This window comes from Hypanus sabinus, chromosome 18 (assembly GCF_030144855.1).
Source record: "Hypanus sabinus isolate sHypSab1 chromosome 18, sHypSab1.hap1, whole genome shotgun sequence".
NCBI classification, from domain to species: Eukaryota; Metazoa; Chordata; class Chondrichthyes; order Myliobatiformes; family Dasyatidae; genus Hypanus; species Hypanus sabinus.
In genome coordinates this window covers 12,713,252-12,739,083 of record NC_082723.1, presented here as the reverse complement: position 1 = coordinate 12,739,083, position 25,832 = coordinate 12,713,252, and the positions used below count along the sequence as shown (strand labels likewise).

Genomic DNA, 25,832 nt, shown 5'->3' with positions numbered 1-25,832 from the left:
GATTTCCAACATCTACAGACTCTCTTGTGTTGATGAAACTACTTCTTTACTAACTCGACCGAATTGTTCAGATGGAAAAGATCTGATTGTTTAGATCTAGAATTTCTGATCTCAAATCTTGGTGAAAGAAGCTCCACCCTAATTTTAAAAATGGTAATCAAATAAATTTCTGAAGGGCAGAAAAGGAAATAAGGCTATGAAGAAACATCAGAGGAGTGGAATGGTCCAAGCACCAGTACAGGTACAATGAGAAGTCACAGGCTCCCTCTGGTGCTGAACAATTGCCCCATTTTGTAACTCTGACATGATTGGGTAAAATTAAGAGGTGCTTTGTTCCTTATTTAATGTTGCTAAAGTTGCACTTAAGCGAGTCAGAATGCCCTGGGATAGGTAAACAATTCACCTTAACAATAGTTATTAAAAAAATGACTTTCCATCCAACAAAAAATAAAAACATCTGGAAATTACAAAATTAAATAGTAAACAGATACAGATTTCAAAATCAGGTTTATTATCACCGGCATGTGTTGTGAAATTTGTTATCTTAGCAGCTGCAGTTCAATACAATACGTGATAATATAGAAATAAATAAAAAAATCAATTACTGTAAGTATATGTGTGTATCTTCAATAGATTTAAAATAGTGCAAAAACAGAAGAATATATATATTTTTTTTAAATGAAGTAGTGTTTATGAGTTCATTCTCCATTCAGAAATTGGATGGCAGAGGGGAAGAAGCTGTTTCTGAATCACTGAATGTGTGCCTTCAGGCTTCTGTACCTCCTTCCTGATGATAACAATGAGAAGAGGGCATGCCCTGGGTGATGGGAATCCATAATAATGGATGTTGCCTTTCTGAGGCACCGCTCCTTGAAGATATCTTGGTACTAGGGAGGCTGGTGCCCAAGATGGAGCTGACTCACTTTACAACTCTTGGTGGCTTCTTTCAGTCTTGTGCAGGAACCTACACCACACTGCACCCCCCCCCCCCCCCATACCAGACAGTGATGCAGCCTGTCAGAATGCTCTTCACAATTTCACTGAATTAACAGAGTAAAGAGTAATGTATTCATACAACTTAGCAACAATTCCAAACAGTGATTGATACGATGCGTAATTCAAAGCTAATAAGGCGAACTTTGTACAAAGTCAACAGTTGATTGTGTAAAGGGGGTTTCTTCTTTTTTCTTTGTTACTGTGTATGTAATCAAAAGGGCTTCTTTTGTTTTGTTAAAAGCAGAAATGTTTCTTTGTTGCGAGAGAGTGCTGGGAGAATTGTATTCCTTTGTAAACCAAATGGGGATTAATATTCTTTCTTCTGAGTATGTAAGCTTTTGTTGACGGGCTTTTGGGGAGATCAGCGCGAGGGGGTCGAGAGAGAGAGAACGCAATGCTGTAAGCTGGGCGAGGATCGGACCCCAAGCAGGGGTCCGAGGCCGGGAGGTACTCCGAGGAGGGGGGATGCAGCTAGATGTGCTTGGTTGACCACTCGGAGGGTCCTGAGCTGCGAGTCGAGGAGTTCGGAGGGGATCGAATGGTGGCCAGAAGACTTCAGAAATTGAGCTCCAATGGTTGTGCACGAAGTGGTTTGGACTTTGATAAGTTTGGCGCCTTGTATTTAATTTTTCTCTTCATATATACTGTATCGTTATTAATCACTTAGTTATAGTAACCTTTATAAATTGTACTCATTTAATCACTTATGGTGTATAGTCTGTTTTTTTTGGGCGAGGCGGGGACATCACACAGCATCCATACCAGCTGATTACCCAGTTTGGCGGGGCCGAAGGCTGCTCCCCCCTGGACGGAAACGAGCTGAGCGAGCCTGAGGCGACCCAGGGGGTTACAATTGAAACAAAGAGAGAGCAGAGAGTAGGCTTATTCAGGCATCCCACAAGATTAAAAAGTCCCTATCTGAGGAATCATAATCTTGAAAACTGTCCAATCTTACTGTCAATAAGGTTTAGGAAATATTGCATCCAATTCATGTCTCCCGGACTTTAAAGAGTTAAAAAAAACACTTAGCAAAGGTTAATGACATTGGTAAATACACCAGCCGGTTAATTAGCACTGGTCTTTAGTGTTCGGGTAGGAGTCCCAGCTGGGCCGGATGCTTTCTGGGGTTCACCCTCCTGAAGGATGATCTTACACTGGCATCGGGGGCTGAAATCACAGGGTCGTTCAGGCTGTGGGAGGTTGTGAAGGCTCTTCCATGTGTTGATTGGCAAAGTGAGCATAGAAGGCACTGCGTTCATATGGGAAGAAAGCTTTGCTGGATGTCATTTGAGTTCTCTTTGCAGAGCATTCAAGAGCTACAACAGCTGTAGAGCATCCTTCAGTGATTCTGTTTCATCCAGAATTGCCATGTCACATGTGAAATTTCTTTCCGGAGATTGTACCCAGACCTCTTGTATTTCACATGGTTGCCAGACCTGAATGGCACTGCTGGTCCTCAGCCCACTGCAGATCTCATGGTTCATCAAGGGCTTCTTGCTGGTGAAGACTCTGAATGATATTGTGGGAACGTACCAATCAAAAACTGTTTTGATAAAGTCTGTGACAACCTTAGTGTATTGGTTCAGATCCATTAATTACCCTTGAACACATGCCAGCCTACCTACTTGAAGCAATCCTGTAGCCGCTCCTCAGCCTCCCACAACCACCCCCTTGTTGTCCTCATCTCTAGAGCTTTGCTCTTTAACTTCAGCCTGCATGCAGATAGAAGGAGGACAGCTAAGTGGTTAGATTTACCGAAATTTTGGTCTGGGCATGTTCCTAATCGTAGTGTAACAGTGGTTGAGTGTGTTGCGATCCCTGGTGCTACAGGTTATATGCTGATGTTAATTGGACAAAGTTTTCTTGACTGAAATCCCCAAAAATGACTTGAAAGGCACAAGGGTAGGCCACTCCTTGTTTGCTAATTGCACCATTCAATACATCAAGTGCCTGTTTATCTGTACATCTGTAGTCAGGATCACAGAGGATAAATCTTTGGTAAATATAACAGTTGGCACTTAATCATCAGATATTCCAGGTCTGGGGAACAAGAGTGTAACAAGACTGCTATGTCTGTGCACCACGAAGAGTTTATCATGAAGCACAGAACCCCACCTTTTGCATTCACTGAGTCAGCAGTCCAGTCTATCCTGTGTAGCGAGAAGCCCTCAGCGAACCATGTCCCCGTGCAACACAGAACACAGCATTTCCTCATTTACCTTCAATTTTCAGTTTGGTGTGATAGATCTTGCTTGTTTCATGACCAGCATTCTGTTAAGTGGCATATGTTCACTCCAACACTGAAGAATCCACTCTTTCAATATACAATCAAGATCTTCATTTTCTATGGAGTGCTCTTCTATTTTTCATTAACTTCTGTTTGTTACATATGTGAGCTCACTTCTCAAAACAGTCTGTGGTGCACAGAGACCTGGGAACCTTCCCAGTGTCTTGTGGAATTTTCCATTTGTGACGCTGGGCGCTGAGCTGATTTGAAGAGCATGAGAGGTGCTTTGGGCTGGACTGAATCACTGGGCAGCATAGTCTAGGCCCAGAATCTTTCACAGCAATGGTGCCTGGGTCCTAGTGTGAGGTACAATGCGCTGTTTAGACAATTTAAACACCAGTCCACATTGGAGACGAGAGCTGATTTTGCTCGCTCTCTGCGATCTTCTCTCCTCTCTCCAAGGCATGGAGCTTTTTGCTGTTGTATCACTGGGTCAGTTTAAACATTGGTCCAGATAGACTGTGTCGGTCAGGATGAGAGATAATTTCGCTGGCTCTCTTTAACGGTCATCTCTATGGTGCTGAGGCTATGAAGACTGCCCTGGCTGCTGTGCTCCGTGCCCACTAACATGATGAACTGATAAGCAAGGCTTTGGACCTAGTCCAAGCTGCTCGGGGGTTCGGATCTGAGGATTCATTTTTGGCTTGGAATGCTGTTATACATTTCAATTGTTTGCATAATTTGTTTCTTTTCTCTCTCTTGCAGATTGGGTGTTGGTGTTTTATTTTTATGTTTATTCTTTTTTTTCTTAATTGGGTTCTTTTTGGTTTCCTGTTTTGTGACTACCTGTGAGCAAGCAAATCTCAAGGTTGTATAATTTTATACATTCTTTGATAATAAATGTACCTTGAATCATGTCAGCGCTGAAAAAGTTCGGAATTCAAAGGTTTTAGGATTTTGGAATTGGGGATAAGGGGTACTCAATCTGTATTATTTCTTATTTTTTCCCTTCTTGTATTTGCAGTTTGTTGTCTTTTACACATTGATCGTCTTGTCCTGTTTGGAGCAGCCCTTTCATTGATTCTGTTGTGTTTTTTGAATTTACTGTGAATGCCTGCAAGAAACTAAATTTCAGGGATGTATATGATGACGTGTATGCAATTTGATAATAAATTTACTTTGAATTTCGACGTTTCACTTTTAACACTTTTAAAGAGATGCCAGCTTAGAGACAAACACAAGCAAGGTCATTATCTCAAATTTGCAGTTCAGCTGGATGGAGCAATATTGAAAATTATAGCAGCTCTTCTATGGTATATGGGTCTTACACCAACAATGACACTGTAGGACTCTGACAGTTCTCCACAAATAATACCCTGCACATGTACAGGGACAGAGTGCAGAAACTCAGACCAGAATAGGCAGTTGATCTGCCACTGTGTGATAATTACTTATTTAATGGGTCCCAGGAGCAGCCACTTCATCTTAAATGCAGGCCAGTCACAGATCTATTTGGCAACTGTGTCATTATCGTACATCTCAAGCCATTCGATTGACACTTTCCTTCACAAGTGCATGCAGTGACCGGAGGGATAGAGCAACGCGTCTGGCCCAAGGCTAATTCCTCTGTCACACAGTCATCTGACTAATCGCTATAGCCATCACTTGTTTCGCAGTTTGAAGTGCACTTTCTGTTAAAGTCTGTGGTCTGATTCTGTGCAGTAACAATATATTACAGCAGGAAGATGCAACAGGCAACTGTGAAGAGTTTGTAAGCTGATTACTAGGGGTTGTGGAGAATGGGTTTACAATTTTTAAAAAAAGAGTGCAAGAGAAAGAAAAATATGATCCACAAACACTGAGATTTTGATTGCACCATGAAGTCAAATGTGAGAATCAGAATCAGATTTATTATCACCAACATATGTTGTGAAATTTGATGTTTTGCGGCAGAGGTACAATGCAATACATAAGATATACTATAAATTTTAATAAGAAATATATATGAAAAATAAATAAGTATTGCAAACAGGGAGCAAAAATAGTCAGTGTTGATGGATTCTTTGTCCGTTCAGAAATCTGATGGCAGATGGGAGAAACTGGTTTTCTGGATACACTGGGCAATGGTTCATATTCCGAATTAGAAATCCAGAGATGTGAACCAAATCTCTGGAAACTGAGAGATCAAATGCATCCTTCAGAGCTTGAGACTGTGAATTCATTTGGGAAGTAACTCCAGCAATAAATAATGGTGTCAGTAAAAATGACCATGAAGCTGGCGGATTGTTGCAAAGATTCAATTTGTTCATGGAAATCATTCGTGGATAACAAGCTGTCTGGTTGTATCCCTACTTTCTCAGGGCAGTTGGAGGTTGGTGATTAAATAACATTGAAAACCAACAGTGCAACACCAACTGTGGCTACTTCAGGCCCCGTATCATATTGCAATAGCTGGAGTCATAACTGCACAGACAGTAATAAATCCACCTGCTGAACCTCACAGAGGTTTGTACAACCTCTACAATTAGCAGGAAACCCCTGGGTCTGCCCAGACCATTCTTTTGAAAACCAGTTTGGAACCTTATATGGGGCTGTGTGGAATAAATAAGTCAGCCATGATTGAATGGTGGAGCAGACTCGATGGGCCGAATGGCCTACTTCTGCTCCTACATCTAATGGTCTCAGCTGGATCTCCAGTTGCATTCTCTCTAGACATTAAAGTCAACTCCGATAGAAAGTAAAGGCTCTCTTGAAAAGAATAAATTCAGTCAAAGCAATTTCTCTCCCAAAGGTGATTATCATCTCCACTAGTCTGGTGGAAGACCCACAGTAACAACAAGCCACTCTACTTTGGTCTCAGTACACTTACTCCACAATTTCTGATGTTTCAATCTCACATATCCACCTGAAATCTCAAGATGTTTACTCAATATACTCACCACACCCAACCCAGTTCATCTGTTTATGATACTATTTCAGCATTGGAGTGTAAAATTACTGCTAAGCATGTTCTCAAGGGTAAATTCACCGATCACATGCTGCCAAAAGGCTGAGCCCAAAGGAAATGTAGATGAGAGACAGAAGTATAACATCCTAATTTTCACTTCTTTTACGCGCAGCTGTACTTTGGGGCTGGGAGAAGATTTACAGCACACAATCTGCCTTAATAAACTTCTGGGTTTTATGTTTTTTTATACTTTTTTTAAAAAAAATTATATTTCCTTTCAACATAGAGAACGGTTAGTTGGTCCAGAGAGCCCATCTGATTCTTAGAGCAATCCCATTCACCTACTCACACATGCCCATCAATATTACTGACTCTTTCACTCACCTACACTGGTGGCAACTTAAACCGACCAAATAGGGGGAGGAAAGAGGAACATCAAGGCAAAGCCAACCTGGGCACAGGGAGACCATGCAAACTCCACACAGACAGCACCAGAACTGAACCTGGGTCATTGGAGCTGAGAGAGAGCTGCACTTCCTTCAGTCCACAAACTAATTCATAGTTGATGTGTTGTTTTCAGCCTCTGGGAGGCTCCAGTCCTTGTGCAGAGAGAGTCATACTTGTGTGTGACACAAAATTCAGGCCATTGTTATGGATCACCCAAGTAGTATTTGAGAGATTGACTACTCCAGCTCCAAGACAGACAGAAGGGAGTTGACTTCCTTCCGTTTCAGCTCACCATCCCTCATGTACCATAAGCTTTTACACATGTCAAATATTCTGGCTACATGTTGTTTCCAGCCAGCTCCTGCGGTGAAATATTACTATCCACACAGCAGGCTCCCAGCTTCCAGGGAATGTTGCAATCAAATGAACGGAAGAGAGAATGATAGATGAAAAATGAGAGTGCAGCCAAGGGGTCACGAAGATCTGGTCAAGTTGGTGTAAAAAAAAAGTGCTGTCAGGAAACATATTCCTCCTACTCTACAAGGAGACTAGGAAGGGCATCCAGAATTAGTTTGAAGCTCCTAACAGGATGTTGCTTGGGAAACCTCTGTCTGAGATTGCAGCCTATGAATGTGTTCTTTCAGGAAGGCTGCCACAAGGGCAAACGCCGCTGTCTTTGAAGGAAATTAGATGAAGTGTCCTCTTAGCAGCGGTGGCCTGGAATGATCCCAAGGCAGAGAAACTAGCTGAACTCGAGGCACAAGAAACTGCAGATGCTGGAATTTGGAGCAACAAACAATCTGCTGGAGGAGCTCACCAAATGGAGCAGCATCCGTGGGTGGGAGATTGCTGACACTTGAGGTTGAAACCCTCATCGGGAAGTGAAGTTGACCTTGAACTTTCTGGGCATAGCAGCACACATAGATGGAAAATCACAGATCCAAGAGGAAAATAAATCGGAATATATTTGGAAGATTGTTGTCCCTTAAGTAACAACTTCAGGGGAAATGAGATCAGCAAAACCTACTTGTTCTCCTCGTAGGCAAATTGTCCATTACTTTTCAGTCCAACAAAGTTGAAAATCTCAGTAGAGACAAATTTTGTAAATTGTAACTACAAGCTGCAATGCTAGGATGAACCAGATTGAACTGAAAAATTTGAAAGCTTATTATCTGAAAGAATTGAATGAAGCAATGCAAACCAATTTCCTAAAGTGTGAGAACAACTTATCTCCTCTGAATGATAGAAATCAGACAGCACCTATGGAGTGTAATAAACCATCAAAAATTCAGGCTGAGACCCTTCATCAGGGTTAGTGTGGAAAGTGGCGGAAACCAGAATAAAAAAGTTTGTTTTCCAATTTAGAAAGTTGGAAAAGTTGTTGAGGTGGGGAAGGAGTACAAACTGGCAGGTGATAGGTGAGACCAAGTGAAGGGGAAGGTTGTTAACTTCATCTCTGACTTAACATAATTGTCAACAGCACTAACTACAAATGAATTCATGCACTAAGACCTTTCACCAGCCAAGAGACCCTGGCAACAATGAGATTGTTTTTTCATGGCATCAGTCATGCGCAGGAACAAAATGCATTGGGAGATTAGTCTCAGCTCAGATACCAGTTCACCTTGGAGTAAAAGGAGCTTTTTAAATGGGAGGATCTCTGTTGAAAAAAATGCATATAGATGCATATATGCAGTGTCAACACGGTGCACTTACTTATTTATGTAAGTTTAATGTGTGATAGACACCAATTTATTGCAGCAAGTGAAGAGAGCACTATTTACATATTTTGGAAAAGAAAAATAACAGCAAGCAGTGTCAGGAGATATTCACTAATATTATGAAATTCTACACCTTTTCCATTGGAAAAAGTGAATAATTTATTTCATGGATATTTAGGATTTGCCTTTGCATAATTAGCACCCTAGAGCAACTGTCAATAACATGAGACTCAGCCTAGGGTACCAATTCCAGTTATTTCCCTCTGAAACCAACAACAGATTCACACAACGTTGTTCAATAAACCTCCGATACCGAAGTTAGTTTGCAATTCATTAGCAACTAGCATAAGGATTTGCAAGTGCACAGCTATCAAATAAACAGGCCTTAAACGATTAAAATTCCACTTTAAACGTTAGTGTATTTTCATTTGTAAAGAACGACACAGCATATGATGAAAGGAGTTGATACTACCAACCCTGACAAACTTTTTGTATGATTACAAGGTCCAAAGAGTTAAGATTTAAGGCAAGACTGAACAAACAGAGTAAATTCCCTTACTACACAGAGACACAAGAGTCTGCAGATGAATACAGAGAAACAAATAGCTGACGGATTTCAATGGGTCAGAGAGGATCTGTGGAGGGACAACAAATCATAAACATGAGAAAGTCCGCAGATGCTGGAAATCCAAAGCAACACACACAAAATGCTGAAGGAACTCAGCTGGTCAGGCAGCATCTATGGAAAAGAGGCCCCTTGCCTCTTCTTCTCAACTGCCTATCACCTCCCCCGGGACCCTCTTTCTTCCCTTTCTCTTGTGTTCCACTCTCCTCTCCGATCAGATTCCTTCCTCGCCAGACCTTTCCTACCCACCTGGCTTCACCTAACTCCTTCTCGCTATTCTCCTTCCCCTTCCCCCACTTTTTTGTTCTGGCACCCTCCCCCTTCCTTTCCAGTTCTGAAGAAGGGCCTTGGCCTGAAATGTTGATTGTTTATATTAATTCCCATAGATGCTGCCTGGCCTGCCGAGTTCCTCCACCATTTTGTGTGTGTTGATCTGTGGAGGGAAATGGATTGGCATTTTTTCAGGTTGTCTCCCTTCATCTGAAATAACGACGACTTGATCAATGGTAATAAAATCAGCTTTAATATTGCTGGCTATCTTGAAGTTTATTGTTTGTGTACAGTGCAATACATAATTTTAAAAAACTATAAATTACAATAGGAAAATAAAGAAAAAATGAATTAAATAAGTAGTGTAAAAAGAGAGCAAAAAAAGAAAAAAAAAGAAAAAAGGTGAGGTAGTGAACATAGTGTACATGTGTTTACTGTTCATTCAGAAATCTGATGGAGGAGGGCAGAAGCTGTTCCTGAATCTTCAGGCTCTTGTATCTCCTCCGTGATGAGAAGTGAAAAGGTGACTCCTGGACAATGGGGGTCCTTAATGATGGCCACAGTCTTTTTGAGGCATCGCCTTTTGAAGACACTGGGGAGCTTAGTGCCCATGGAGGAGCTGGCTGAGTTTTCAACCTTCTGCAGCATTTTCTAATTCTATGGAGTGGCCCCTCCATACCAAACCAGATCAAAAAAACTCGCAACCATACATCTGTAGAAATTTGCTAGTCTTTGGTAACATTCCAATTCTCCTTAAACTCCCAACCAAATATATCCACTGTCATGCATTCTTTGCAATTACATCCATACATTAGGCTCAGGATAGGTCTTCAGAGATGTTGTCGCTCAGGAACTTGAAACCACTCACCCTTTCTATTGTTGATCCCTCGATGAGGACTAGCGTGCGTTCCCTTGACTTCCCCTTCCTTAAGTCCACAATCAGTTCGTTGGTCTCACTGACTGTTGTTGTGCCTCTACTCAACCTTCTGATCTATCTCACTCTTGTACGCCTTCCCATCGCCATCAGAAATTCTGCCAGCTATAGTGGTGTCATCAGCAAATTTATAGATGGTGTTTGAGCTGTGCCTAGCCACACAGTTATGGGCATAGAGAGAGCTGAGCTATGGGCTAATCACACATCCTTCAGGTGTGTCAGGATTGATTGTCAGTGAGGATGAGATGTTATTTCCGATCCGCACTAACTGTGGTCTCCTGGTGACAAATCAAGGATCTATTTGCAGAGGGAGGTACAGAGCTTGTTGATTAGTACTGAGGGTATAATAGTATTGAAAGCTGAACTGGAAACCAATAAGCTGCAGCCAGAAGCAAGTCTTGCTGTTGTGCAGGTGATTCAAGGCCAAGTGGAGAGCCAGTGAAATTGCATCCACTGCTAACCTCCAGTAACAAAAGGCAAATTGCATGGGTCCAGATCCTTACTTGGGTAGGAATTGATTCTGGCCATGACCAACCTGTACTTCATCACAGTGGATGTGAGTGCTACTGGGCAATGGTCGCTAAGGCAGGTCACCCTGCTCTTCTTCAGCTCTAGTGTAATTATTGCCTTTTCAAGCAAGTGGGAACTTCTGTCTGCGGAAGTGAGAGGTTGAAGATGTGCTTAAACACTCCCACCGGTTAGTTGGCACAAGTTTTCAGTGCCTACCAGGTGCACCATCAGGGTCACTTTCATATCCCAAGGTAATTTCAGAGCAGCTACGAAACAATCTAAAACATTGCTGCATATACAAAGACCAGGAGATTTTGGCCAGATCTGGATTTAAGGGAGTATCATAAAATGGAGATCAACACACAAAGTGCTGGAAGAACTCAGCTGGTCAGGCAGCATCTATGGCGAGGAATAAACAGCCAATGTTTCAGGTTGAGACCCTTCATCAGGACTGGAAAGTAAGGTGGCAGAAGCCAAAATAAGGTGGTGGGAGGGGGTGGAGTCCAAGCTGGCAGGTGATAGACAAGACCAGGTGAGGGTGAAGGTGGGTGGGTGAGGAGGTGGGAGAGGTAAAGGGCTGAACAAAGAATCTAATAGGAGAGGACACTGGACCATAGAAAAGGGGAAGAAGGACTAATCAGAGAGGTGACGGGCAGCTAAGGAGAAGAAGGGATGAGAGGGTAACTAGAAATGGAAATGGGAAAAGCAAGAATAATTACTGGAAGTTGGGGAAATAGATGTCTGAGCCATCAGGTTGGAGACTCCCACAACAAAATATGAGGTGTTGCCCCTCCAACCTGATTCTGGCCTTGTGTAGAGGAGGCCATTTTACAGACATGTCAGAATGGGAATAGGAAGTTGAGTTGAAATTGACTGTGATTGGAAGATCTAACTTCTGTGACATTAAAGTGAAGGTGCTCGACAGTCCCTCAATCTGCATCAGGTCTCACTGGGAGCACTGGATACAACAGATGATTCAAAAAGACTTGAAGATGAAGTGTTACCAGTTTCAGGCCCTGAATGGAGGTGGGGGAGGAGGTCTAGCATTTGTCACATTTGCAAGGTTAAGTGCCAAGAGGGAGATCAATGAGTAAGTACGAGTGGACAAGAGAGTCACATGGAGATCAATTCCTATAGAAAATGGCAGGGGGGAGGGCGTGGTGCTGCAGGGTAGGGAAAGATGTGCTTCATAGTGGGATCCCACTGGATATAGCAGAGTTGTGGAGAGGCAAGTGCCAAATACAAAGGCTTGTGGGGTGGTAGGTAAGGGGAAGAAGAAACCTCCGGTTGTGACGGCAGGATAGGGAGAGGGTAGATGTGTGGGAAATGCAGGTGAGGCCAGCATTGACGGTGGTGGAAGGGCAACTCTGTTTACGAAAAAAAAAGGACATCTCCGATGTTCTAGAATGGAAAGACTCATCGAAAGAAGAGATGAATAGATGCAGCAGAGATGGGGGAACTGAGAGAAGGCACATGACATTTTTACTAGTAACAGGACAGGACGAGGTATAGTAAAGGTAAATGAGACTCTGTAAGTTTATAAAAGATATGGTAGACAGTCTGTCTCCAGAGATGAAGGCATAGAGATCAAGGAAGGGGAGAGATATGTCAGAGAAGGACCACCCATCCACTTCACTTATCACCTGCCAGTTTGTACTTTTCCATCTCACCCCCACCCCCCTTCCTTTCCAGTCCCAAAACATCGACTGTTCATATCCTTCCATGGATGCTGTCTGACATTTTGCATGTGTTGATCAAGATTTCCAGCATCTGCAGTATCTCTTATATTCCTAAAAAGAAGTGACATGAATAGAATAGCATCTTTGACAAGATAATTTCAGAGATTAGGGCCCAAGGAACTGTAAGCATGGAGGCCAACAATTGTTGCATCAAATCAGGAATGACAAATACCAAGAATTTTATGAAGTAATTTACAATAAGATGAATTAAATAATTTAATCTACCATGAAATTAGCTACCTGATTTGCTGAAGAGATGGAAAAACCCATGAGTGAGTGAATGGTAGCTCAATACTGATCACCTGGGTTACGTTTCAGCCACTCAGAGACTTCATTCTTAGAATAAAGGTAGCTGACAAGAAAACAATATCCACATGGCAATAATCCCTGAAACAAAGAAATGGTCACTTGCCTTTGTAGGCTGGTGCTGGTGGTGCAGAGGCCACTTTCCTGACCAAACATTTCTCCAAACCTTCTTTGTGTGTCTTCTGCCTGAGAAATGGGACAGATTGTTCTTGAGTTAGACCAGAGTTAGTCTTTACAAACTGCTGCTCTTTCTGTAGCTTCCTCTGTGCCCTTATCCGGTCCTTGAGCCTCTCCAATTTGTTGGTGGGAGACTTGCTCCGTTTTAGTTCCAGGGACTGGATAAGTGGACCTCCAGGAGGACTAAGGGAGGAACCAGCAACCAAAGCATGTGGAGAACTTTTCTGCTCTTGTAACATCTGCCCTTGGCTACAATTGTCAAATACCAAATCAGCACCATTGCCAACTGGAGGTTCTCCTTCAAGGTTACATTTGTAGGATTGGTTGCAGGCATCTTGCTTACAAGCCTTGTAGCAGCCTTTCTCTGAAACATACCATTCTGCCAACTCTTCAAATCTCGTTGGGATAACTCTAGTTGATTGGTTATCACTTGACTTATGGTCAGCAGTTTTCATTGTCTGATTTACAGCAGACAGTTGAGAGGCATGGTCAGTAACATGCTTGTACGAGCTGTTTATACTTTCATTCCAAAACATTCTTATTGAAGAACCACCATTCTCCAGTATGTAATCCACTTTTCCGTTGCTATTTGATCTGATTGGGAATTTGAAAAGAAGGTAAAAATTAGGAGTTTGAATGCATGTATGCAAATATGTTGATAAATCACTTTCTTCTGCAGATAATCATTGAATGATTTTTCTCCCTCTTTGTACTTTTGAGAAGCATGCTCCAAGCCACAGCAACAGGAAGGCTCCCGCTTTAAAGATCTGTTGAATTCATTTGGAGGCTTCAGTTCAACAATAGGCCCTTCATCAACCTTAGGAAAGCCCTGTCTCTACCCTCGCTATTCTGCTGTAATTTTGCAGCTACCATCTTCGGGGCTTTGCTATTGCTTCCTTGGTGGGTGGTGGGTACTGCTGCTTTCTGCTAAAATATATGGGGGTGGGGGTGGGGGAGGTGGGGAGGGTTGATGCTTTGCAGCTGCTTGAGTGTGGGGGGGCATTGGGGTTCTAATGTTTTACTGTCATTCATTCTTTTGGGTACCCTTCTATTTTTTGTGGATGTCTGTGAGGAGCAAGAATTTCAGGTTGTATACTATATACATTCTCTGATATTAAATGGAACTACAGAACCATTGAACCATGTTCTGTTAAAGAATTCAAGTAGAAAGCATTCTTTCACTTGGATTTAAAAAGTACCATTAAAATAGATAGAGTGAAACGATATCTTCATGTAGAGTTATGAGGCTCAAGTATGATATCCAAGAGCATTTCCTGACATAAGCAATGCGGAATTCTAGTGATTTCTCTCATAAAGAGCTGTTGAGTATGTGGATTGATTGAAAATTAACCTTGAATGGTTTCATTGCCCTTTGAGAATTTGAAATGAAAGCAGACATATTCCTTACAAAAAGAGGACATGAGGGAAATACTCAGCAAATCAAAGCAAGGCCTTGAGTAACTGTTTCTAGAATTCTGTGGGCTGTTTTGGTCTCATTATCTGGAGAAAGGTAGTCCTGCCATAGTGGGAATACAACAAGTGCTCCTAGGATATGCAAGCTGGTTGGTCAAACTTATAAACACGGGAATATAAGATTAACAGGGGATCTCAGAGAAGTCAAAATGCTAACAGGACTGGACAAATTAGAAGAGACAATCAGCAGATGTTGGAAATCCAAGCAACACACACAAAATGCTGGAGGAACTCAGCAGGCCAAGCAGCATCTGTGGAAGTGTGTAAACAGTCTGGTTACTCTTTTCCATAGATGCTGCCTGGCCTGCTGAGTTCCTGGACAAATTAGATGCAGGTAGGATGTTCCCAGTGGTTGTGGAGCCCAGAACCAAGGCCACAGCCTTGGGATACAAAACAAAATAAATTTTGAAATAAAAATACTGATGAAACTATTGGAACATCATAAAACATATCTGATTCATTAATATTCTTCAAGGAAATAAAATGTTACTCCATACATGTTACTTGGAGACACAAGAGACTGCAGATGCTGGTAAGAAGTGGGTGTATGAGGATGCCTGGGTGGATCAAAAGGAAAGGGAAAGCAACAAAGGGGGTTCAGGTGACATTAAGTTTAAGAACAGTGTGTTCTTGCTGTCAGGTTGTAAACTACCCAGGGGGAATATGGGGTGCAGTTCCACTCGTTCTCTAGCAAGGGAAGAGGCTGAAGGCAGGTCAGTGTGGAAGGGATGCGTGGCTGGCCATTGTGGACAGATTGCTGCACACTCTGAAGAACAGTCACTCTGATCGGTCACATCTCTCTCTTCCCTGGGTCCACATCACTTTCCCTTCTCATCAGAGCCTCCTGGCTCCATCTGCCCATCAAACTGATCCACCTATCATCAGCCAGCTCCTACATTCTACACTCCCCATCCCCTTTTAATGCTGCTATCTCCTCTTCATACCCTCCACCCTGATGAACAGCCTCAATTTTAAACTATCCCTTTGCCTCCACAGACGTTGCCTGACCTGCTGAGCTCCTCCAGCAGTCTGTTAATGCTCCATTTCTTTGCTTGACTCTTGACAACATCTACTTCCATTAACAAAAGAAAAGTGCACAGAGATAGAGGGACCACTCTAAAGGGGAGAAATATTGTTGAGCTATGAAAGAACAGAGTGCCTGGGGCAGAGGGGATTCTGCAGATGCTGGAAATACAAAGCTACACACATGAAATGCTACAGCAGACGTTTCGGGCTGAGACTCTTCATTGGGACCCAAGCAGTCCTTCGTCTGACACTAGTTGTTTAGCTCTTTTCAAGCCAATACACACCCAAGAGATTGAATGACTTCAAATATTGCTGCAATGTTTGCTCACCAGATCCCATTCTCACCATTCTCATTTTGTCAGGGGGAACCTAAATTCCTGAAATTCAACCAAGGAAAACAAATTCTGGTTTACCTGCTTGAGGAAGAGTTCCAGCCCTGAGAGAGGCTTCCCTGTGTGCCCAGTCTGCTGATACTCATGGGAGCTGGTCGCTGTGGTGAATTCCCTTCATCTGAAAGGCTGCTGGTATTCTGTACACTGCATCCTACAACAACACACCAACAGCAGGCATATCGTCAAGACGACTATTCCAAAAACCTTCTGATAGTATTCACGCCATCAAGGCCAGAGGCAACTGTTGGAATAAATAGCCTGATTTTGGCTGCCTTCCATTTAAATCTTAAAAGAAGGGAAAAAAACAAATGATTCCTCCCCTCCGTAGGTCAGCTGTTTGCAGAGAACCGACTCAAGAACAAGTCCGGACATGTCCTAACCCATTATATTCACAGGCTGATTTGTTATAGTCCAACCCTTAATGTGGAACTGGTGCCAGCAACAGTCCCTTGTTTCACACTGCGTAGTAGATAATACTAACCCACAGCTTTTGATTTCCATATTTCCTTACAACAGAAAAAGCAAGAATTCATCCCACTCGATCTTTGCTGACTCACAGAGCAATCCTCTTCCCCCAGAAATCTTCCCTAGGACCCATTCTCTACACACTCTCAATAACTCTATCATACACCTCCACAGTTACAGCGGCAAAATAACCAATGAGCAAACATGTCCTTGGGATGTGGCAGTAAAATTGAGCAACTGGAGGAAGCTGATGTGGTATCAGGGAAAATGTGCAAACCTCACACGTAGATCTGGAGATGAGGGTTGAACCTGGCTTGCTGGAGTTCTAAAGCAACAGCTTTACTACTTGTGCCTCTCAGTTTATGCAACTTCTCCTCATCATTTGACGCTTTCTGAGCCGCTTCTGATAGAGAAGTCTCTATCAGCCAGTACTCAACAACCACCACCACAGGCCATTGCCCAATTCTTTCCTTTAAAAAAGAGATGTAAACTGTCCATGCTCTTCTGCTGCTGTGGCCCAGCCACTTCAAAGGTTTGATGTGTCATGCATTCAGAGATTCTCTTTTGCACACCACTGTTGTAATGTGTGATTATTTGAGATACTGCATCTTCCTGGCATCTTGAACTAGTCATTTGCCTCTAACCTCCCTCATTCACAAGGCATTTTTGTCTACAGAACTGCCAATCCCTGGATTTTTTTGTGTTTTGCACAATTCTCTCTAAACTCTAGAGACTGTGTGTGAAAATGCCAGTTTCTGAGATACTCAAACCACCCCATATGGCACCAACAATCAACCCATGGTTAGAGTCCCTTAGAGCACATTTCTTCCCCACTCTGATGTTAGGTCTGAACAACTGAACCTCTTGGCCATGTCTGCGTGCTTTAATGCATTGAGTTGCTGCCACATGATTGGCTGATGAGATATGTGCAATATTGAGTAGAAGTACAGGTGTACCTAATAAAGTGGCCACAAAGTGTGTGTTATACCTCGGCAAAAAATTGGCAACAACTATTTACAATTTAGCTTCTGGCATCCCAGGTCATGGCAGTCCTCACTTGATATCCATAAATGATTCTGCCTGGCCCAAACTCTCAACTGTTTAATCCCCTTCCATAAATGCTGCCTGACCTCCAGCATTTTGGATGTAGCCCTCACTTCACTTCCAGCAGGTTTCAGTAGAGTACCTGCCACACTACTCATTACTGATAACTTGCTGGATGTAGGGATCACTGGCCAATCAAAGTATTTATTTGCTTTCCCTAATTTCCCCTGAGCTATTTGGCCTGTCCAGCTATTCCAAAAGTTAGTTTAGAGTCATCCATAAAGTTCTGTTTAAGGAAAACAACAAATTGCTTTGATGTGGCAGGTACTACGTGAAAGCAGAAAGCAGGTGCGACAGAAACAGATTTAATAATAAAGGGTATCGGATTAATTCTTGAATAGGCACAGTGAGCTAAATGGTTTCTTTTGTGTTTTATCAAACAAGGAGAAACATGAATCACTAACTCACCTCGTGTCTCGAAAAGTAGGCATTTTCGAACCCTTGGCTCAGAAAAGTGCTCATCCTCTTCAGAATTCAATTTGCTTTCAATCTGTTGTAACTGAAATTTGTCAAGACAGCTCAAGAACTCAAGAGCCATGTACTTAATTCTCACAATAACAAGAAAGAGCTGCAGTTAAACATCAATAATATACTATTTGTTTATTCAGAAATTTCAATGTCTTAACTGCTGATTCACCAGGAAATAATTGCCTTCCAACTCACCAGGGGCCACGTTCCTGTACTCCTTCCAACTCACCAATATCTCTTTTCCCATGCTCCCTTCAAACTTACTCAGTTCAATGAAAAGTTTATCATTATTGTGTAGCAGTAACATTAATACATTGTGAGTCAAAGTGTGTGCTGTGCTATTAATAGGAATGATAATCCATGGTCTAGAAAATCTGCTGGCCCCATACCATAAAAATCCCAAACATGCCAGATTATCAGAGTGCTACAATCAAATCAATCTTGATAGTGTAACCTTGAGGCAGTCAATTTGACTTCCTTCCTCACCTACAATTCAATTGACTTTAATGACCTGTGAACTTCCTCAAACCGATTGTATATCACTGCACAAAGTGAATATCAACAATATCGGTTCCTAAAAGCAAACAGGCATATTTCTGTCTGACACAACCATACACATGAAATTACAGGGTTCACAATGTCTTTATTTAATTTAATTTTTCATTATACAGTTTGTGGTCTTGTTATTTTATTGAAATATCAGCCAAGGACAACGAGCTGTCGACTGTACTGTTTAAGTATGCTGTGCATTTCACATGCATTTAAAATCGTATTTTATGAACTTATTTGTTGTAATATTTTGTTTTATGTGCTGCTTATGGTATACGTATTGTGGGCGCACTGTAGTCTGAAGGAACATTGTTTAGTTTTGTTGTATATATGTTCAGTCAGATGACAATAAACTTGAACTTGAAGTTTCAGTTAATTCCAAAATCAGATGTGCTAAATAGTTTATGATATGCTTCTTTAACCCTCCTACTAAAATACTCTCTGTCACAGTCCATAGGCTCTGGATAAGTCTAGTCACAAAATGTATTTGTGCTTCTTACCACTATTTTGGTAAGAAAGTGGTTTCTGGTTAATTGGGCCATTGGCTATTTGGGCCACTTATTTGGGTCAGCTCTTAAGAACATAAAGTAATTGAGAAAATAGCTGGGATTCCTTGTGTTTATTTAGGATGCTCCGCTGTTTAATTGGGACAGGAGACTATTGCCAGACAGTTTCTAACTAGCATCAGTTGCACACACTTGTGTAGCAGTTGGACATCACACCATGCTTAGAGCAAACACTATCTTTAAAATAGTGTCAGATGCATGTATTTTTGTTCAAAAAGCAGTGATGTTTGTCACTGATTGTAGGAGAGAAATAAACACTGTTTTCTCACTCTGGTTTCAAGCATTTAGGCTTAGAAATGTGAGAACAGCTGGGAGTGAAAATGAAACAATTTCACTACTTCAACAAGTTAGGAACTACGAAGAATTTGAAGGAATCGACAATCCACTTGAATGTTACAATGAAAATGAAGATTTGGAGGACTCAATAGCTTCTAACTAGCATCAGTCATGGGCACTTGTGTGGCCAGTAGACACTACACTGTACTTAGAGTGAACAGTTTTTAAATAATTTCAGTTGTGTGTGTTTGTATTATGTTATTCATTTGGGCTGACGAATGCCAAATTAAATAGCAGTGATTTTGACACTACTTCATGCAGGAAGGCAATGAAGGACGTCCATTATCTGTACTAGGTGCCTGCATTGATTTTGATCATTTACAGTCAATCAAATGAACACAGCAGCGTACATTGGATTAATTCCTCCATCAATAACTATTAGGACTATAGTACTATTGCTAGTGTTTCTAATTTGTTTCGTATTTCATTTACATATGTAATTTGTTACTCATGTAGTTTATCCTTTTTAAACTATTTCCATGAAACTTCAGCTAATTGGGGCAGCTGCATAATTGGGCCAAAATGCACCGGTCCCGATGTTTCAGAAATTAACCAGAATCCACCATATCTCTGACCTTGATATTCATGATGTGCCAAAAACTGCAACGGCAATCATTCTTGTTGATAAAGGGATTTCCTAATTATTCTGTGTTTTATGATCATAGCAATGGTCCCGTATACAATGATACTACCTCCAACATGGCTGCTTCCAGAAGACATGTTCAAATCACATTAAATCAAAATGTTGCCAGAATTTGGCTCTGTTACAGAACTAACAGGATTGAGAAATGATTATAATAATCAAAGGCACTGTTATTTTTCTTTGTGTTATTTTATCCTTATTTATCTTTTAAAATAAGTGTTTGCACCACTCACTTAATAAATGGAAGCTGATTTTGTTCTTCACATTTCTGTCCTTTCAAGTACACTGAAAAATTATGCACCATAAACTTAATTGGTGCATGACGAAAAAGTGCCAAAAGAGAACAATTAATCCCAATCTAACACTTCAGTGTACCTTTGAAGAGTAGAATCATTTCAATTAGAATTAATCAGTCCCTGAGGTGTTAAATGCATTGACTAAGTGTAGTCTTCGGCTGTGAACTGAGACTAGAGGAAAGGGAGTTTAATTGGATCAGGTTATGCGGGTGTAATTTTTGTGATTTCATTTGTAAAACCTATGCCCATGTTTTTAATAGAACAGTTAATACAAATCCATTTTACACTTCCATCATCTTGCTAAAGGCAGATGATGAAGGACAGAAGAAGGAGTGAATTTAAGAATTTCAAACACAAATACAGTTTATTTTCTCCTGTCCAACAGGACAAAATTTGGGAAGGCACAATTAAAACTCTGGTGGAGGTATCTAGAATCAGGGTGAAGGTGTTCTGGAGTAAGGGAGTCATCTATTTCAGATGAGGACTTCTCTTTCGTCTCTGTCATTTATCATCATTTTTTGCGTTGCTATATGACACAAGACTTATGGGAAATATAGGGTAGCAAGGAAGGAGCTAAAGAAAGGAATTAGGAGAGTTCAAAAGGGGCATGAAAAAGCCTTGGCATGTAGGATTAAGGAGAACCCCAAGGTGTTCTATGCGTATGTGAAGAATAGGAGGATGACGAGAACGAAGGTGGGACCGCTAAAGGATAAAGAGGGCAACATGTGCCTGGAAGCGGAGGAGGTTGGGGAGGTCCTAAATGAATACTTTCCTTCAGTATTCACAAGTGAAAAGGATCTTGATCAGGATGAGGTTGAAGTAGAGCGGGCCTGTGTGCTGGACAATGGGGAGATGAAAGAAGTAGTAGTGCTGGACCTTCTTAAAAACATTAAGATTAATAAATACCCAGGGCCGGATATTATACACCACAGGTTGTTGTGGGAATTGAGAGAAGAGATCGCAGGAGCATTAGCTATGATCTTTGTATCTTCTTTGGCTGCAGGGGAAGTGCCGGAGGACTGGAGAATGGCAAATGTTGTTCCCTTGTTTAAAGAAGGTAATAGGGAGAAACCTGGGAACTATAGGCCGGTGAGTCTTATGTCAGTGGTCTGAAAACTACTGGAAAGGATTCTTCAGGATAGGATCTACGAGCATTTGGAGAAGTACAGTCTACTCATGGATAGTCAATATGGCTTTGTGAAGGGAAGATCATGCCTCACGAGCCTGATTGAGTTTTTTGAAGAGGTAACAAAAGAAACTGATGAGGGTAGGGCAGTGGATGTGGTCTACATGGACTTTATCAAAGCATTTGACAAGGTCCCTCATGAGAGACTCATCCAGAAAGTCATGAGGCATGGGATAAGTGGAACCTTGGCTGTTTGGATAAAAAAGTGGCTTAAAGGAAGAAAGCAGAGGCAATTGTGAAATGAAAGTATTCTGCCTGGAGGTCGGTAACTAGTGGAGTGCCACAGGGATCTGTTCTGGGAACCTTGCTATTTGTGATTTTTATAAATGACCTGGATGTAGAGGCGGAAGGATGGGTGAGTAAGTTTGTGGATGACACGAAGATTGGAGGAGTTGTGGATGGAGTTGTGGATGGAGCTGTAGGTTGTCGAAGGTTACAAGAGGATATAGACAGACTGCAGAATTGGGCAGAAGAATGCTAGATGGAGTTCAATCTGGACAAGTGTGAGGCGATGCATTTTGGAAGGACAAACCAGAAGTCTGAATAGAGGATTAATGGTCAGTTACTTAAGAGTGTGGATGAACAAAGGGACCTTGGGGTTCAAATCCATACATCCCTCAAGGTTGCTGCACCGGTTGATAGCGTAGTTAAGAAGGCCTATGGGATGCTAGGCTTCATTAACAGAGGGATTGAGTTCAAGAGTAGAGAGGTCATGTTGCAACTCTACAAATCTCTGGTGAGACCGCACTTAGAGTATTGTGTTCAATTCTGGTCACCTCATTATAGGAAGGATGTGGAAGCTATCGAGAGGGTGCAGAGGAGATTTACCAGGATGTTGCCTGGTTTGGAGAACAAGTCATATGAAGCAAGGTTAGCAGAGCTGGGACTTTTCTCTTTGGAGCGTAGAAGAATGAGAGGGGACTTGATAGAGGGCTACAAGATTATGAGAGGCATTGATAGGGTGGATAGTCAGTACCTGCTTCCCAGGGCACGAATATCGAACACCAGAGGGCATATGTACAAAATCAAGGGAGGGAAGTTTAGGGGAAACATCAGGATTAAGTTTTTTTACACAGAGGGTTGTGAGTGCCTGGAATGACTTGTCAGGGATGGTGGTGGAGGCTAAAACATTAGGGGTATTTAAGAGCCTCTTGGACAGGCACATGGATGAAAGAAAAATGGAGGGTTATGGGGTAGTGTGGGTTTAGTACTTTTTTTAAAGGATTATATGGGTTGGCACAACATGGAGGGCTGAAGGGCCTGTACTGTGCTGTAGCAGTCTATGGTTCTAAGTATTCATGGTTTTTGACAATGATTGTTGCTGGCAAATTTTCTACAGAAGTCTGCTGTCATTACCTTCTTCTGGGCAGAGCCTTTACAAGAAGGGTAACTCCAACCTTAATCAATACTCTTCAGAGATTGTCTGCATGCCACATAACCAGGTTGTGATGAGCACCAACTGCTCATATGACCATCCACCACCAGCTCCTCTGGTTCCATGTGACCCTGAATGGGGGGCTAAGCAGGTGCTACTCATTGCCCAACGATGACCTGCAGGCCAGCAGAGGGAAGCAGTGTCTTTGATAGAGATGCATCTCTACTCCGCTACCCAATCTCTGTCATTAATCTTTGGAATTATAATTCTCTACGCAAGGGAGCTGTGGAAGCAACGTCATTGAAGATGCTCAAGGCAGTGATGGAAAGACTCTTAAATGACATGGGAAATCAATGAGTATGGGTAGAGAGTGGAAAGTGGATCACAAAGATCGTATTGAATGAGGCCAAATGGCCTAATTCTACTTTGGTCTTATCTGCTCATAAGAAAAAGCTGGCATTTGTGCTTGTTGCTTACCATGGTGGAAAAATGCACACAAACCTTAAAGCAATTCATGGTGCAGGCCAGTAGGTAATGCAGGCAAATTTATTAGCACATTACATCTGCAGATCTTTTGGGCTTATTAATGACTAATGAAAGAAATCCAAGCTTCCAGACACATCTGGACAAAATCCTTCACTCAAAAACCAATTGTATTTGTACAAAATAGAGAAAAATAAGTAGCTCCAATTTAACAAGTAAATATGATCCATTCACTCCAGTCGGACCGTTTGATTAAAATGAGAAGCATTTCTTTCAAGTTGTGAAGCTGAACAAACACCTCCAGCTTTGAAGGGGTGGAAATGGGCGGAACTGGAGTGAAGGAGTTCACCTGCCTACAAAAAAATGTCAACACCATGAAAGAGAATGCCACCAAGAAAAATAAAATGCTAGAAACAAAAATTACAAGACAAGTAATAAGATACGCTAAAGGTTCAAACCAGAACAACCGGTGATTTAAAAGGCAAATTACAGCACAGAACACAACAGATACACAACAGTAAATAATCTGAGAAACAGCATCTCCAAGACCCTGTAAAATGAGAATGTGTTACACAAATGTATCTGTTGCTTTTGATTATTTGTTTTGGAAACAGTAAAGTGTCCAGACTACTCACAGGAGAAATTATCGATCAAAATGTGGCACCAAGCCACTAAGTGTGATACTTAAACAAATGGCCAAAGAAAACAGGTTGGTTTTAAGGAGTGTCTTAAAGAAGCATGGAGAAATGGAGAAGTAGAGAATATTAGAGCTTGGAATTGAGGCAGTAGTTAAAAATCAGAGAGGTACAAGAAACCAAAATTAGAGGGGCACAAAATAACAAGAGTTTATAGTATTGAGGAGGGACAAGATGATGGAAGGATTTAAAAACATGGACAAGCATTTTTAAAATAGAGTGTGGATATTAAATCAGAGTGAAACTAGAGGATAAGGGTTGAAGCCGGTGACATTCAAATCTTTTATTGCCCATGTGATCTCCTAGCATAAGTAGTATGGAAGGAGCCTCCATTTTGCATCTCTCCAATTAAGTCAACTCTACTAACAAGCATCAACAAGGGCCACAAGGAATAGGCAAGCCTTGACTGGCCCACAAAATATTAACTTGATCCTCCCAGAGCTGCAGCCATGTGAAATATCAGGTGGAAAGGAAAGGTGTTTGCTAGTACAGTTAGTGTGTAGCTGAAACCTCCAAACAACACAGGGTTCATATTTGATGTGGTGGGGAGGTGCAAATTTATGCACATCAGCCATCAACTCAGCAGAGAAGCGGCAGAGACACAAGGAAATCAATTATATGACTTCATTCTTGCAGCTATATTCTCCATAATTCTGTCTGAACAAATCATTCCAACAAATGATGTTTCAATCTCATCTTCTATTAGTGCTGGTCATAAGGGCCATAAAACTATTCAGAAAGTTAGGACAGAAAGTAAAAGGTGAATGATCATTGCCAGCAATACAATACCCTTTTGAACAGACTCATTCAGCTCCGCTGTCACAAGGATTGTTACAGAAAATCTTTCCTTCCAAATACAATAAGCATATACAACAGTTCATCTCTGTGCAACAGGAGAACACAGATCATAGTACAATAGTCTGTTTTATTATTTTGTACATTATTATTGCACATTGGTAAATTATTGTGTATATTATTATTCTGTATTTTATTATTATTTAAGTCTGCACACAGCTAAGTGTGTTTTCAAATGTTACTGCTGTAATGAAAGAACCTCCCACTCAGGATCAATAAGGTATTTATTATTATTATGACACAGGAATTCGGCCCTTCAATCTTGTTAAGCCACTCAATTAGATTAGAGATACAGAAGACTGTAAATGTTGCAACCTGGAGCTTAAAACAAAATGCTGGAGGAGATCTATAGGTCTGGCACCAAAGGGATGGGTGATGTTTCAGGTTGACTCAAGAGATGAATGGTTGATGTCTCAACCTGAAATGTTGACCATCCCTCTGCCTCCACAGATGCTGGCGGACCTGCAGAGCTCCTCCAACAGTTTGTCTTTTGCTATTATCTTGTGGATCTGAACATTAAATCTACTCATCACCTTTGCCAAGAGATCCCAACTCAATAGAAATCTGCACCTTGACAAGATTTGACTCTTCAGTGGCTAGAGACTTTTTGAAGCAAATTTCAGAATTGACAATTCCTCTGGGTAAGGATTCAAATACTTTTGTTATAATATCCAGTTCTGTGCAAAAGTCTCAGATATATACATATAGACAGGGTGCCCAAGACTTGCAAAGTACTGTATTTGTCAATGTGGAGTGGAGAGTTCGTAAATCTGGCAGAAGCAAAGGATGTTGGGAATGGAAAGAGTGGAGCGTTGCGGGAGGGGTGTGGGACAAGAGAGGGAGTGCCAAGGGTGGGGGTGGGGGGTTGCGCAGTTGCAGACACACCCAGCCCTGAGACACCAGGCAAAGTCATTTGATTCCAAACAATTAGTTTATCAATCACTACAGATTGTCTCTCTGGTGCAACCCTCTCCCTTCCCCTTTTCCCAGCCCTAATTCCCCTCTCTCTGCCTCCTTGCTA

The 25,832-nt window shown here is 41.6% G+C and overlaps 1 protein-coding gene across 1 annotated transcript in view; it reads right to left on the bottom strand.

Moving 5' to 3' along the window:
• LOC132407330 (centrosome-associated protein 350-like) overlaps window positions 1-25,832 on the bottom strand; it is a 171,492-nt gene that overhangs the window by 120,613 nt on the left and 25,047 nt on the right. Inside the window, exons 4-6 of the mRNA XM_059993673.1 lie at window positions 17,768-17,858; window positions 15,812-15,941; window positions 12,829-13,493 (exon numbers count right to left, since the gene is read on the bottom strand). Of these exons, the coding sequence (XP_059849656.1) occupies window positions 12,829-13,493; window positions 15,812-15,941; window positions 17,768-17,858 (886 nt within the window). The remainder of the gene's footprint in view (window positions 1-12,828; window positions 13,494-15,811; window positions 15,942-17,767; window positions 17,859-25,832) is intronic.